We start from the raw sequence: 15,609 nt of genomic DNA, 5'->3' as shown, positions 1-15,609 counted from the left end.
GCCAAGGAGTGTCCTTGCCCCTTATTAGGGTCTGGAAGAGTGAAGGAAGATATTAATCAGGGCGTGGAGCTGGCTCCTAGAAGTGGTCCTTGGACCCTTTCTTTCCTAATCAATACAATATATAATCAGCAGCCCTTCTATCAGGAAGATGGAAGCCTGGAAAGTTTGTATGGGCCCCACAAGCCTGGGGGAGCATCTCAGTCACAGCTGTGGATGTGTGGTGCTAGAGTGGCATGAAATTTGAAAATGCAATGAGATGAGCCAAGGTCAAAAACTGGAGAAAAGTCCAAAGTGGGTGTTCAAAGTAATCAGGCCTGAGGCAGGCGCTGGGAGTCAAAGTGTGAGTCACAAGGAGTGGCTCAGGGAGGAGGAGAAGCGGCAGCAGTAGACGGCAATGGAAAACAGGAGACCCGGGAGATCAGGGGCTGTCGCCTGTGACTGACATGCTCCCAGGTAGATAGTCACACCTGGTTCTGCACTTGCAGGGGTGTCCCAAGAGACTCACGGATAGACTCAGCTTCTGCTGTGGCCTGCTGGGAGATTATATGCAGAGCAGGTTGCAGAACCCAGAATTCCTTCAGGTTCTCCCCTGCCTGAGGGGAGCAGGACTGGCCGATTCATTGCGTTTTTCTTCTGAGGTTCCATGACAAAGTCCTTCATACCCAAGGGAGAAGGTGTTTTTTCGTTACCAATGGCATCACTCACTGAGGAACAGTTTGCTTGGTCTCAGCATTGATGAGCAAGTCAGAGGGGAGACTTAGCTTCATGAAAGCTTCAAGTTGGGACAGAAGCTGGACCTGGCCTTTCATCCCACGTGGCCATCAGTCAAAGAATTTGGGCATGCACCCATAATATGTGTATAATTTATTTATTTATAAGTTACTTACTTATTATTATATAGAGTGAATACATTATAAAATACACCAACATAGAAATTTTTAAATAATGAAATAAACATTTTAAAACATTTTTTTTTTACTTTATTAACAGCACCAAACTAATTTCTCTTGCTAAAAACGATGATTAATTATAACGTTCTGGTTTCTTGACCTTCTTCATCCTGATGGCTTCATACTGGCTGTAGCTAATATCCCAAAACACACTCTACACCTAGCTGAGATTCAGCGTTGGTGCTGGTTAAATGCAAGTCCATATTTCAGTTAGTCTTCTGGATAATTTTTAAGTTTGGGGGGATTTTGGAGGCTGACTTTTTATGGTTCAATTGGGTTATCATCATTTCTACTTTCTAATGTGGCTGAAGAAAAGCTCATACTAAAAGTGTCCATTTTGCCATTTTCTTGTTTTTCACCGATGTTGTTATCATTATCTTCCAAATACAGCGCGCTTTTTGCAGGCATCTTTTGAAGACAACTGTCCGTTTTTTCAGGCTTCGTTTAGTTAAAACCAGATCATATAGTCCATGATCGCTGCATGAGTAAACTGCAGGGCATTCTCACACCCTGAAAGCAGATGTGCCAGGGCTGGCCCCACTCTTCATGCCTTTGTGGTTTGGAGCTTCCACTGTCAGGAGGCCTCCAGAACTGCAGGTGACCTGACTACATGAGGGATCCAATGACAAGCTGAATATCAAATAGTAGGATAAAGTAATTTCTTATTTTATATATTTCTTATTTTATGTGAATAGAAGTTTGTCTATTCTCTTCACACCACCAATGGCATTGTCTTATGTTTCATCTGAGATGTGTGCACCCTATTTGAGAGACCACAGGGCTAGAGTGATGGTTCTTAGTTTTGATTTGCAATCTTCTTTCACTGGAATCCTCTTTCACTGGTTCCCAGATAGGGTCCTGGAATCTGCATTTTAGCAAACAGACTTGATATTCCTAATACCAAGATAATTTGTGCTTGGAATCCCTGGGACAAGCAGGACTCCCTGGAATCAACATTCTTTGGCCACATACAGGGCCTGCCTCTATATGATCAAGAGCCTGGTCCTGGAGGTTCTGCTACCCCATTGCTACGAAGGGTTGGAGCAAGGCTTTTGTGCTAGGATTGAGCCGGGAATGGGACCTGGCAGTCAGGCTGGTAGGACTGCCAACATCTGCCTAAACTGTAAGTTGGAGGGGGTATCAGAGGCCAAAACTCGAGGACAGCAACTCTTTGTGAGAGAGGTGGCATATAACAGGACTACACATCTCTGTTGCTCATTCGACAGCAGAGCACAGTTCCTATGAGTAACTGAGAATCATCATTATTCAGATACACGAGGCTTCATTCTATCCATGGAAACCCAGGAAATCGGGATATTCATTCCAAATGACTGCTATCCTGCATACACCTTTAAAAACTATTTAGAACAGATATACATATCATCATCCTCATTATCATCATTTCACCATCATTGTCACTATTTTCAGTTTGCAAATGGCTGTTTTTTTAACCTATGAAGTGGATTTTGACCCTTTCCTTTTTTTTTTTAATTTTTTTATGTTTTTGAGGAAGATTAGCCCTGAGCTAACTACTGCCAATCCTCCTCTTTTTGCTGAGGAAGACTGGCCCTGAGCTAACATCCGTGCCCATCTTCCTCTACCTTACACATGTGACGCCTACCACAGCATGGCTTTTGCCAAGCAGTGCCATGTCCACACCCGGGATCCAAACCAGTGAACCCCGGGCCGCCGAGCAGCAGAACGTGCGAACTTAACCGCTGCGCCACTGGGCAGGCCCCCCTGACCCTTTCCTTTTAAAGAGGTGCAACATGAGGCTCACACTGGTCTCAAGTCACACAGGTTGTCAATGGTGACGCTCAGATTCAAGTCCAGTCAAATGTCTGCAATCTAACCCTCTTCTCCTTTCCACAGCTGTCTGAAAACCAGGAAGCCTAATTTTCACAAAAGATGGTTTTCCTCTTGAGCAAGTGTTGCTCAAGGGACAATCTGGTAATTTTGTCCAGTAGAGACAAAAACCAGTAGGTACACAAAGTAATGATAATGGATGCCAGCAAATGCGAGATGTTCCTAGCAGTCATTCAGAAAACAACGATAAGGACAATACCAGAAGTGCCATGTTTTCTCCAAAGAGCTCAAAATGCTTTGGCATTGTTTTCAAAATAAGTTTCCCTATTATCCCCCTTTGGCAAGGATTCTTCTTCTGCATCCGAGTGTGGTTCTTGCTCTTATCGTCGCTGACTTTCACTGACCTCTCTGCTTGTGCTATGTGCTCACGCTGTTCTTAACGACCACGCTTCGCTTACTGACACGGGCAGGGTGAGGACCACCTGCACCAGCACCATCAGAACTGCACAGAAATCTTCATTGTATATTCGGTTGTGATGATGTTTGAGGGGGAAAAAACAAGAACAAAGCAAATAAATAACGGTGAGACACAGTGAGAGGGAAAGAAGAGGTTTCTGTGAACTGGCAAGAGTAGATTGGAAGGTACATTTTCACTCAGTTGTTGAAGCACCTTGGAGCCAATCTATTCTGAGTTGTTACAAGGCAGTACACACATCCCACTTATGTAGAACATGACTGCATTCTAGTCATAGAGAGAGATGAAGCACGGGTAACAAGAGGTTAGCACTTGGTCGTCTAGGTGAAAAGTATTCAGATGCCCACTGTTCTTTCAGGTTTTCTGTGGGTTTGAAATTTTTGAAAACAAAAAATAAATTTTTAAAAAGCATCAAAAAAAGATAATACTAACTGGAAAAATATTTGCAACAGATATGTCACAAAACTTCCTAATATTCTTGAGTACAAAGAGCTCTCGCCATTAAAAAAGAAAAACCTAGGGGCTGGCCCCGTAGCCGAGTGGTTAAGTTTGCGCGCTCCGCTGCAGGCGGCCCAGTGTTTCGTTAGTTCGAATCCTGGGCGCGGACATGGCACTGCTCATCAGACCACGCTGAGGCAGCGTCCCACATGCCACAACTAGAAGGGCCCACAACGAAGAATACACAACTATGTACCGGGGGGCTTTGGGGAGAAAAAGGAAAAAATAAAATCTCAAAAAAAAAAAAAAAAAAGAAAAACCTTGATGTAGAAAAAAGGACATCAACAAGCTGCTCACAGAGATAGAAACGCAAATAACCAGTAAAAATGGGAAAAATGTTAATCTCACTGGTAAGCCAAAGAAATGCAAATTAAACGATGTATTGGTATTTTTTCTTTATAAATTAGCAAAACAGATCATTTAAACCACCCTAATGCTCAGTGCTGGTGAGGGGCGGCAGAATGGGCATCCTTCTACTGGTAGAGGTGTGAATTGGCACAAAGTTCTTAAAGGCAATTTTTCAACACATGTGAGAAGATTTTTTAAATTATTATTTTTTAAGTTAGCAGTGGCACCACTAAGAATTTATCCTAGGAAATAAGGAGAGAGATTCATGAATTTCTGTATAAGTTTGTTCATTTCAGTGTTATTTCTAATAGCAATAAATTTGGAAATACCTTAAATGTGAACAGTAAAAGAATGATTAAATCCATAACACATCTATGCATATATTATATAGCTATTAAAACTGATATTGTCCAAGAAATTTTAATGATGTGGAAAAATTCTCACAGTATATGTGGAGGGGAAAAGCGGATTACAACATTTTATTTCAATTAAAATTCACTTCTAAATACATAATCCATGGGGGAAAAAGGATTCCTAAGACATATACTAAGAGAGTTCACTTCTAAGAGGATGGGGTAGACATAATCTCCCCTATTCTGCTAAGTACAACTAAAACTCTGGATATTATATATAAAACAAACCTAAGATGACTTTGAAAGAGAGAGAGAAGAAGGTAGACCAGTTAGGGACCTTGGGACACAAGGAAGGACATGGGATGTGGTTCCCAGATTTCTTTTTGCCTCATATACCCCATATGTGATCTACATCCTTTTTCTTCTCTCTGAAAAACTTCTTTTAACATTTCTTGCACGACAAGTCTGTGGTAACAAATTCCCTTGGTTTTTGTTTGTCTGAGGACATCTTTACTTCCTCTCCACTTTTGAAGGATAATTTTGCTGGATACAGAATTCCTGGTTGATCTTTTCCTTTCCACACTTCAAATATTTCACTCCAATCTCTTCTTTCTTCTGTTGTTTATAAAGAGAAGTCTGACGTAATTCTTATCCTTGTTCTTCTGTAGGTACAGTGTTTTTTCTCTCTGTCTCTTTCCAAGATTTTCTCTTTATCTTTGGTTTTCCGAAGTTTGAATATGATATGCCTAGGTATGGTTTTTTTTTGGCATTTATCATGCTTGGTATTCTCTGAGCTTCCTGGATCTGTGGTTTGGTGTCTGTCATTAATTTTGGAAATTTTTCAGTCATTATTACTCAAATATTTTTTCTGCTCGTTTCTCTCTCTGTCTTCTCTTTCTGACATTCTCACTGCATATCTGTTATACCTTTTGTTATTGTCCCGCAGTTCTTGGATTTTCTGTTCTGTTTCATTCATTCTTTTTTCTCTTTGCATTTCAGTTTTGGAGTTTATATTGACATTTCTTCAAGCTCACTGATTCTTTGGCTGTATGCGATCTACTGATAATCTTGTTAAAGGCATTCCTTAGTTCTTACAGTGTACTTTTATTTCTAGCATTTCCTTTTGATTCTTTCTTAGAGTTTCAATCTCTGTTTACATTACCCATCTGTTCTTGTGTCTTGTCCACTTTTTCCATTGGATATTAATGGATATTAAGATTAATATTTTAGCATATTAATCATAGTTATTTTAAATTTCTGGTTTGATAATTCCAAAATCTGTTATATCCGAATCTGATTCTGATGCTTGCTTTGTCTCTTCAGACTGTTGTTTTCTTGCCTCTTGGAATGCCTTGTAGTTTTTTATTGAAAGCTGGACATAACGTATTGGGTAATAGGAACCAAGGTAAGTAGGCCTTTCTCTGGCTAAGAGTTACACTATGTTTACTGTTTGCTGTAACTGTAGGTGTCTGAGGCTTGAATCTCCTCCACTGTCTTTGTTTTTGTCTCCTCTGTTGTCTTTGGGTTCCCTAGAAGCTCCTTCTTAGATGGAGTCTGAGCCGAGCTGTTCTTTGATTGATGACCCTCTGTTGTACAGAGGCTCTGTAGGTGTGGTGGTAAGGCCTGTGCTGGGGAAGGCATTTGACAATCGTGTGACTAGGTCTCACTCTTTGAGTGGGTCTAGGCTCCTGGACTGTCACCTTCACAAGTTTTTCTCAGCATTTTCCCCTGCCTTAGGTGAGGCGGGAAGACTCGAGGGGGCTGGAGTTCACTAATTGCCCTTCTTCAGGTCTGATAAGGCTTTGGTAAAACAGTTTTTCTTGAAAGCTGGTGCTCATTACAGAGAACGGAACAAAGAACAGAACTCTCTGGGAGTATTTTAACATGGTTTCTTTTCCCTTCCCCACGTGGGGAGCAGGAGATTTTTCTCTGATCTTCACAGTGAGAATATGGGGGCTCCTGGAGGTAAAACTCACCAAGTATGGGGTTCCCTAAGACTTAACCCCTCATAATTTTTAACTCTCAAGCTAATCCATGCGGAGCCTACAGAGATTTGTTGATGAGAGTTTGTGTGTTCTTGCAGGGACTGGCTCTAGCAGCAGGCTTCACTTGGGCCTAACCACCGGTTTTCGGGGCAGCAGTTTTCCCTGTGATCTCAGTTCTCTAAGAGATCTAAGAAGAGATCTTTCTTGGTTTGTTCAACTTTTTCTCGTTGTGAGGATGGGGGTGATAACTTCCAGGTTCTTTACATGTTGGAACAAAGCCAAAAGTCCATAAGTTGTGCTTTTTTTTCTCTTTTCTTTTGGTGAGGAACATTGGGCCTGAGCTAGCATCTGTTGCCGATCTTACTTTTTTTGCTTGAAGAAGATTGTTGCTAAGCTAACATCTATACCAATTTCCCTCTGTTTTGTATGTGGGGCGCTGCCACAGCATGGCTTGATGAATGGTGTATAGGTCTGCGCCAAGGATCCGAACCCACAAACCCCAGACCGCCAAGTGGAATGCATAAACTTAATCACTGTGTCACCAGGCTGGCCCCACAAGTTGCTTTTTAATGATAATTTTACAAAAATGGGCATCAGTATAATCAAGAGATAGAATCATTGGTGGCTGAGTTTCATTGATCTTAATTATGTTGACCATTTTAAAGAACTGGAACCTGCTTTCAAATTAAAATTTTTAAGACACACACTGTACACATATGCTTATTCTTACAACTTTATTTTATTTTACATTACTCTCCCATGGAACTGCCCACTGCTTAATAAGAAAAGCCTTTAACCACTTTTGATCACTAAGTCTTTGCAATTATATAAAATAGCAGAGGTTGAAAGAATGAAAACCTATGAACTGTGTAGGGAGCAGCATTTTAAATATATTTAACATTGGCTATCCTGTGATTTGATTTTCTTAAACAAAAGACAGCATCTTGTATTTTTCTTTCAAGAAATGTTTTACAGTGTAGTAATTCTGTCAATTGTGAGTCATTTAAACACAGCCAGAGATAGAGCTTTTTATTCATGCTATAATGGTCATTATCAGACTTGGAAGCTCTTATGCTTAATAAATAGCTGCAGTTTTTAGTGACTAAAATGCTGAAGATTGGTCTAATTTATTGTAATTACCAATAGGATATTTCCTATAAAATGTAATTTATCTAGGATACATTGTTTTAAAATTACAGTTTGTGAAGCTTTTAAGATAGCAAATTTGATTTTAAATTCTTTTTTTTTTTTTTTTCCCATTTAGGTTGCTTCCAGCTGTAATTGATCAGAAATTATTTATTTTCCCTCTGGAATCTGAGGGTAAACTTTGGAAACCCCAAAAACAGCACAGTACATTTCCACATCCCTTTCCAAGAGTAAAGGTAGGAACAGAGAAATCCAGAGAGACGGAAAGTGGACTAGAGGTTGCTCAGGGCTGGGAGGAGGGGAGAGCCGAGTGACTTCTAATGGATATCCAGTTTCTTTCGGGATAATGAAAACGTTCTGGAATCAGATAGTGGCGGTGGCCGCACAACTCTCTGTATCTACTAAACACCGCTGAATGGTACAATTTAAAAGTGTGAATTTTAATGTATATGAATTATATCTCAGGAAAGTTGTTTGAAAAAAATTTTTTTTAAGATTAAAGGTAGGAAATTTGCTTTGTGTTCTAAATGAGAAAACATGTCGTTGTTTCAGGTATGGTCATGGTATTGTCAATTTCTACGTCAGAAAGCAAAATAAATCAAAACAGAATGCCTTCTAATTTTTGAACAAAGCCCTAGATGGAGAGTCTCCAGGTGGCAAAGGATAGAGCTCAGGAGGTTTCTGACTGTGTCTCCACTGGGTGTTTCTTCAATTTGAGTCCTGTTCCCTCTCGGACTCCCCCAAAGTATTAGTAGGTTGCCTCTTTGGGGTACCAGGTACTGTTACCAGTGCTTTGGGAATACTAACTTCTTTAACCTCCAGAGCAACCCTATAAAGAGGTGTCATTGTTGTCTTCATTTTATTGATGAAGAAACCAAGGTACAGCAACGTTCAGTAAATTGCCCAAGACAACACAGCCAGTAAGAGTCAGAGTCAGGATTATGAACCCAGAAATGTAGGGATCCAGAGCTGTGCTCTTAACCCCTCTGGGACCCTTTTTAAAATAAGAGCTTTATTGAGATATAATTTATATACCATAAAATTCACCCTTTCTAAGTGTTCAATTCAATGGTTTTTAGTATGTTCACAGAGTTGTGCAGCCAACTTATGGTACCCTTTTTATAATTGTTGTATTAGCCTGTATTTTTCCTTCAGTACACTTGCCACAATTTGTAATTAGATATTGGGTTGTATGATTTTTTAAAAAATATCTGTCTGCCCACTAAATTGTAAGCTTAATTAGGGCAACATCCATCTCAGTTTGTTCAGTGCTATATAATGCCAGGGGACTCTCAATAAATGTTTGCTGAAGGAATAAATGAAACCACTACAGTTACCTCTAAGGGTATGCTCATCCCTGTGTAAAATGTCAGTGCAGGCTGCTCTGCACTCCCAAAGCAGCCCGCTCCTACCTTTGTCCTTGCTCTTGTTACACTGGGTTCATTCAGCCACTATCCATGGGAGACTTAATCTGTGCCAAGGACTGTTAGGGGCACGCTGGGATGGGCAATTCAGAGCAGGTCCCTGCCGTCATAGAACTTACATGCTAGTGAGGGGAGACAGACCATCGATAAGAAAATACCAGATGATAATAAAGTCTTGGATGAAAATAAAAGAGAGTGTTGTGATAAAGGGAGCTTAAACTTATCTTGCTTACTATTAAGTACCTGCTTCAGTTAAATTTTTATTATTTTGCCAGGAATCTTAGGAGGGCCACAGAGGGTCTACAAGTGGAAGATTGTAGATCTCTGCTTTATAAGGACGATGAAATAAAGTATCTGAAATTAGAACTGTTGTAGAAGGTAGAGTTGCTATTATTATTCCAGAAAAAAAAACTGGCCAGGAATTAATTTTCCCAAAAGAGTTTTGACTCCTGGCAATGATTATAAAGATAAGGAATCTTATGTGCTGACTATAACCCCGGGTTCTTTTAGCTGCGGTGAGCATGGGTGAGCTTCATTTAGAAAGGGGCAGGGACTGTTTCCCATCCTGACTTCACCTCCAGGGCCTGGATCCCTGTTGATGTTTTATTCCTGATATCAGTGACATCTGCTTAAAAATGCATCACCGCTGGCACAAAAGATAGCCCTAATTTTGCACAGTAAAGTCAATGACAAGCAGTGCTGTTTCGCCAGCTGTTCTGCAAGCCTACTACACCAACTGAAAAGCTTACATTATTAAGTAGTTGTGAAATCCAACTGGGATATTACCACCTCTAATTGCCCACTGCAGACCTTTTCAACTAGGTAAACCCCAGTTGCTCTTTTAAGCTCTTTTTCCAAAGTGGAGAGCTGTTTTTGGAATTCCGTTTCACACCAAAAAACTTAAATGACAAACGGTTAGGAGTTGCTCAGTTGTAATTAAGAATCATAATTAAGAATTGTTTATCAATCTTCTTTTACATTTGAGAAAACCATATTCTGATGGTTTTTCCTCATAGTATGTCTCAGCTCTGACTCAGTGCCAGCCCAGCCCCTCCTGGAAACATCTTGGGCGACAGGCACACGTATCCTCAGAACAGTCAAGGAAAGGGTTTGAAATAAAAACAACGAAAGATGAAGAGGAGGGAAGAAGAGAAGGAGAAAAAGTTTATAGGCCAAGAGAGTATTTGATTTTCTTGTTGTGTCTGACAAGCTAAGTCTGAAGGCAATTTCAAAATAGAAATTCCTAAACTGTTTAGATCAAAGGACCTGCTTAGAAGCGAGATACAGTCGGTGTGTTTGTGGAGGAGGGAAAATAAACCCGTGTCATTGCTTGAGAGTTATTTCCTATGTTAGTTCCATAAAATGGATGCTTTATCAATCAGACATGAAAAAATATAGCATGATCTAATATGCCGCAGCAATGTGTGAGATCTGTGTCTGAGACGGGAATCTTTAATTTTGTGAATTTAGATCTAATTGAGAAAGAAATTTTCAAAGTTTGATCAGAATTAAATTATTGAGGATTTTTTACATTATGAAGAATAATATGGTGAGAGATCAAAGAAGGAAAAGTCAGGGCAAGTAAGGGTGCTTCACAGATTTTCACTGTGAGTTATACCCTACTTCACACTGGGTGGAAAATTGCTGATAAGATGGCAGCTTGATTTTACAGAATAGAGTAGGGAGAGGAGAATGCCTGCCATGAGCCAACCACTGTGAGCTCTGTCTTAGAACGTAAGCTCCATGAGAGCAGAGACTTTTTAAAAATATTCTTTTCCTCTTCCATGGCTTTTTAAAAACGTTTTGAGAATATTCAAACAAACCAAACCATTTCTCCTTCACCTGGATTTAACAGTGTTAACCTTTACCATCTTTGCTTTATCTATCTTTTATTGAAGTGTTTTAAAATATAGACCTACTGATGTTTCACCCTTTAATGCTTGCACAGGCGTCTTTAGAAATGAGCGTATTCCTACTTACCTACAATACCATTATCAGGCCTTAAAAAATTACCAATAATTCTTGAATATAATGACTACCGAGCTCACACTCAGATTTCCCCAATTATCCCCCAAATGGCTTTTACTGATCTTTTATCCAACCCTGGATCTGCTAAGATTTATCCATTGCATTTCGTTGTTTTGTTGCTTAAGTCTCTATCAATCTAAAGGAGAGAGACTCTCTCTCGTTCATTGCTGCCACCAGTGCCTAGATGTGCCCTGTGTGGCATCAGATGACAATATCTGGTTAGAAGTGTAGATTCACATCCTGGCTCTACCACTTACACTGGCACCTTGGCAAGTCACTTAACCTCTCTGTGCCTCAGCTCCACATCTGCAGAATGGGCGTAATGATAACACCCACCTCATAGCGCTTTGTAAGGATAAATGAGTTAACACAGGTAAATGTTTATAACAGGGCCCCATACATGGTGAGTGCTATATAAGTGTTAATTCTTCTTATTATTTGTTGATGAATACTGGTCAACCTCGATTATGTACCTAGTATGTGCCAGCCACTATTTTAGGCGTCAGTCATACTTCTCTGCTCTCTTGGAGCTCACATTCTAGTTGGGGTGGGGTAGGCATTAGGAAAACAAAAAAGGATTTGAAAAGTAAATGTACAGGATGTAAGTTGGCGAGAGAAAAGCTGGAGAAGGAACATAGGGGTGTTGGGACGGTCTCACTTGTAGGGTGACACGAGCAGAAATCTGCTGGACGTGAGGGAGCGGTCATTTGGCTATTTGGAGGAGGAGCATTCTGAGCAGAGGAAACAGAATGTGCAAAGATCCTGAGATAGGAGAGTGAACAACAAGGAAGCCGGAGAGGGATGCGCGAGGGGGAGAGAAGTAGGAAAGGAGGAGGGGCCAGATCTTGTGGCCCATTGTGAGGACTGCGGATGTTACTCTGATGAGAAAGAGACGCGCTGGAGGCTCTTCATCTGATTTGCAACTTGAAAGGGTCGCTCTGGCTTCCATGTTGAGAATATGACGTAAAGGGCAAGGGCAGAAGCAGAAGACCATTCGGGAGCCTCTGTTAGCGGTGATGATGAAGTCCTCTCTCATCCTCACAGCAATTTCTGGGAAGGAATTATCATCATCCCTATTTTACAGATGAGGGAACTGAGGATGAGAGATGATAGTAATTTACAGCTAAGAAATGGGAGGACTAGGGTTCAAACTCAGATGTGTTTGACCTCAAAGTCATGGCTTTTCCTCACCACTGCTAAAAATGCAAAATCCTGGGGCTGGCCAGGTGGCCTAGCGGTTAAGTGCGCACGTTCCACTTTGGCAGCTCAGGGTTCGCCGGTTCAGATCCCAATACGGACATGGCACTGCTTGGCAAGCCATGCTGTGGTAGGCGTCCCACATAGAAAGTAGAGGAAGATGGGCACGGATGTTAGCTCAGGGCCAGTCTTCCTCAGCAAAAAGAGGAGGATTGGCAGCAGTTAGCTCAGGGCTAATCTTCCTCAAAAAAAGAAAACATACGAGATCTTGAGCTCCCTTCCTGTGTTTGCCCCAGGGAAATTTATAACTGGAAAAAAAAAGCAGCAGAATAAATTCTTTATTTTGTCCACAAGTAGCCCTAAGTATCCTCAGAATTTTCCTCAGATATGTCCCTCTAAACTTTCCCAAAGAAACTTCTCAATGTGGTGCTCGTAATAAAGGTGACCTTTTTACGTTCTGATTTTTTGCAGTAATATTAATGTGGCAGTTATGAAGCCACATTAGAATGATGTATAATACGTTATGATACTCTATCATATGTAATGCTGTTTTACCATAATTGGTTACCATTCAATTGGTTTACATATACACTTCAAAGAGGTGTATATTTTACAGTGTGCGTAAGTTGTAGGTAATAGAAGAGGTGATTAGGCATGGTATTTGGGATTTTTTCTATAAAAAATGGGCATCAAAAATTGGTCCTTAGGACTGTATCTTCTGAAACATTGTTGCTATGAGAAGATTCAGTTAGCTACATATTTTTGACTCATAGGACCTTTTCCAGAAACAGAAGGTACTTACTACAACTGCTAAGACTGCCTAAATGTTTTTATATGGCATTCCATATGTCAGTAACATTTCAAAGGTGGCATCCCAGATTTCTCATGCTTTTCTCGCTGGCTTGCAGGAGATGCTAACTTCTGGGCATGCAGGAGAGCCATCACTCCTCGGCCACCAACTCCTGAGAGTTGTTGCAGTGAAGGAAGGGAGGGCGTGGAGTCAGCAATTGGCCATGTGCCATGAAATTGGTACTCTACTGCTATAAGCTGATGATTGTGTCCCTGTGGCGTGTTGTAAGAACAACACAAACATAGTAAAACTAAAAATGTTTTGCGCCAGCCCCTATGGCTTAGTGGTTAAAGTTGGGCACTCTCACTGCTTTGGCGGCCTGGGTTTGTTTCCCGGTTGCAGAACCACACCACCCATCTGTCAGTTACCATGCTGTGCCAGCTGCTCACATAGAAGAACTAGAAGGACTCACAACTGGAATATACAACTATGTACTGGGGCTTTGGAGAGAAAAAAAAAAAAAAGAGGAAGGTTGGCAAAAGATGTTTGCTCAGGGCAAATCTTTCCCTGCAAAAAAAAAAAAGAAAACTAAAAATGTCTTTCATCATTGGTGTGCTATTTCATTTCCTCAAATGTTTTAATTTTAATGCTACTATGTGCTAGGTGCTGGGGATGCAACTCTCAGTGCTGTCGGAGCTCACAGTCTATAGACAGGCGTTCTGCAGACAGTGTGCTGAGGGCTTTAATAGCAGTTTGAAAAAAACGCTCTGGTAGGACTAGTGGTGTGTGCCTCATGCCTGGGCTTCGTGGAACCAGTAAGTGCCTCATCTCTAAAATATGTTTCCAGCACTACGGTCTCTGACCTCAGCATCCCAGTCTGCCTGCTCACATAGCACGTTCTTCCAAGAATTCTTCAACACTACAAGCACCTCCAATCCGTTGACCTCTCATTATCTCACTATTTATCACTTTTGCCCCTTGTCCCTTTCCTCCTTAGCTACATTAGATTACATGTTTGTGGCAGAAATTGTTAGTCCCCTACCCACTATCCATTCCCCAATCTGCATTACTAACAGAACTGTGATTTTGTTTGGGATGTCATCTCTCCATGAGGAAGAAGATTCCTCATGTCTGAGCCTTCCCTGCAGCTCAGTGTGACCGTATGCCCCAGTTCTGTGCAGTGAGTACTGAGCAGCAGTCTACTGGGGGTTGGTCCTAAGGAATTGTTTTGCTTTCCTGATAAAAGGGGATAATCACAACTGGCATGTCCCTTCTCCCCTTCTCCCCTTTCCCCTTTCTTTTTGCCTTGAACAAAGACATGACATCTGGAGCCGCGGCAATCATCTCACAACTACGAGGTGACGAGCCTAAGGACAAAAGGCAACGCTCTGAGAATGGCAGAATGGAAAGGGGAAGAGGAACTGAGCCCCAGTAGCTTTTCTGAGCAGCTGATTTTTAGCTAGAAATATGGCTGCCCAATATAAAGACTACATTTCCCAGCTTCCCTTGCAGTTGGACATAGCTATCTGAGCAAGTACTGGCTAATGAAATGTAAGGGGAGGTATTAAGGGAAGTTTTCTGGAAACTTGCCTAAAAGATAGCTGGCTTACGCCCTTTGACTCTTTTCTTCTCCTTCCACTCTTCTCTGCCTGGATTGAGGTCATGATGGCTGGAACTATTAAGCCAGGAGGAGGTGGCCCATACGTTAGGGACAGCAGAACACTAAGCTGGAAGAAGCCTGGTTCCTAGCAACTTCATGGACTTCCAACTCTGAACAGCCTATCTCTGGACTTCACATACATGAGAGGAACAAATTTTGTCTTATTTAAGCAATATTTTTTGAATTTTCAGTCACATACAAAGAAACTTAGTCCTAACCTTCCTATTATCAAATTCATCAATTTTTCTATGTCTGGACTTATATTTTATGTCTTCTCCTTTGTCTTAATGGAAGAAATATCCCTTCCCATATTAACAGGAACCTCTTATTAAGGGCTTAGCTTTTGCAATTATCCCCTCTCATTAATCATCAATTTCTCACTCTTCAGTATTCCCAGATTCTTGCATGACCAGCTCAGTTTTTTCACTCAGGTCTCAGTAGAACTGTCATCTCCTCAGAGAGGCTGTCCTTGACCACCATATCAAAGGGAGCCTCCCCTTATTCTCTATCCTATTATTCTACTGTATTTTATTTAGAGCACTTATGGCAATCTGAAATTAATTGTCTATCTGTTTATGTGGTTATTATCTGATTCCTTACATCCCTTCAAGAATGTAAGACCCCTGTGGGCAGGGACTTTATCTTTCCTGTTCACCAACACCTAGTAGACTCTCAATAACTGTTTGAATGAATGATTGAATTTTGGGGGAGTAGAAAAGGAGAGATAGAGTTAGGGGAGGACTCTCAGAGGAGTTTATACCTGCTCTGAGTTCAAGGTTGAGCAAAACTGTGCCCAGAAGACACTGAAGAGGGGAGAAGAGGACATTCCCAGAAGAAGACTTTATCTTTCCTGTTCACCAACACCTAGTAGACTCTCAATAACTGTTTGAATGAATGATTGAATTTTGGGGGAGTAGAAAAGGAGAGATAGAGTTAGGGGAGGACTCTC

General features: G+C 41.0%; 1 protein-coding gene across 1 annotated transcript in view; it reads left to right on the top strand.

The window, feature by feature from the left end:
• The window catches only part of IQCH (IQ motif containing H), a 177,027-nt gene that overhangs the window by 10,426 nt on the left and 150,992 nt on the right, over positions 1 to 15,609 (top strand). Inside the window, exon 4 of the mRNA XM_070499300.1 lies at positions 7,680 to 7,797. Coding sequence (XP_070355401.1) covers positions 7,680 to 7,797 — 118 coding nt within the window. The remainder of the gene's footprint in view (positions 1 to 7,679; positions 7,798 to 15,609) is intronic.

The sequence above is a fragment of the Equus asinus genome, chromosome 2 (assembly GCF_041296235.1).
Source record: "Equus asinus isolate D_3611 breed Donkey chromosome 2, EquAss-T2T_v2, whole genome shotgun sequence".
NCBI lineage: Eukaryota > Metazoa > Chordata > Mammalia > Perissodactyla > Equidae > Equus > Equus asinus.
Note: the sequence above shows the minus strand (reverse complement) of the source record. Positions and strands in the feature narration are given on the sequence as shown.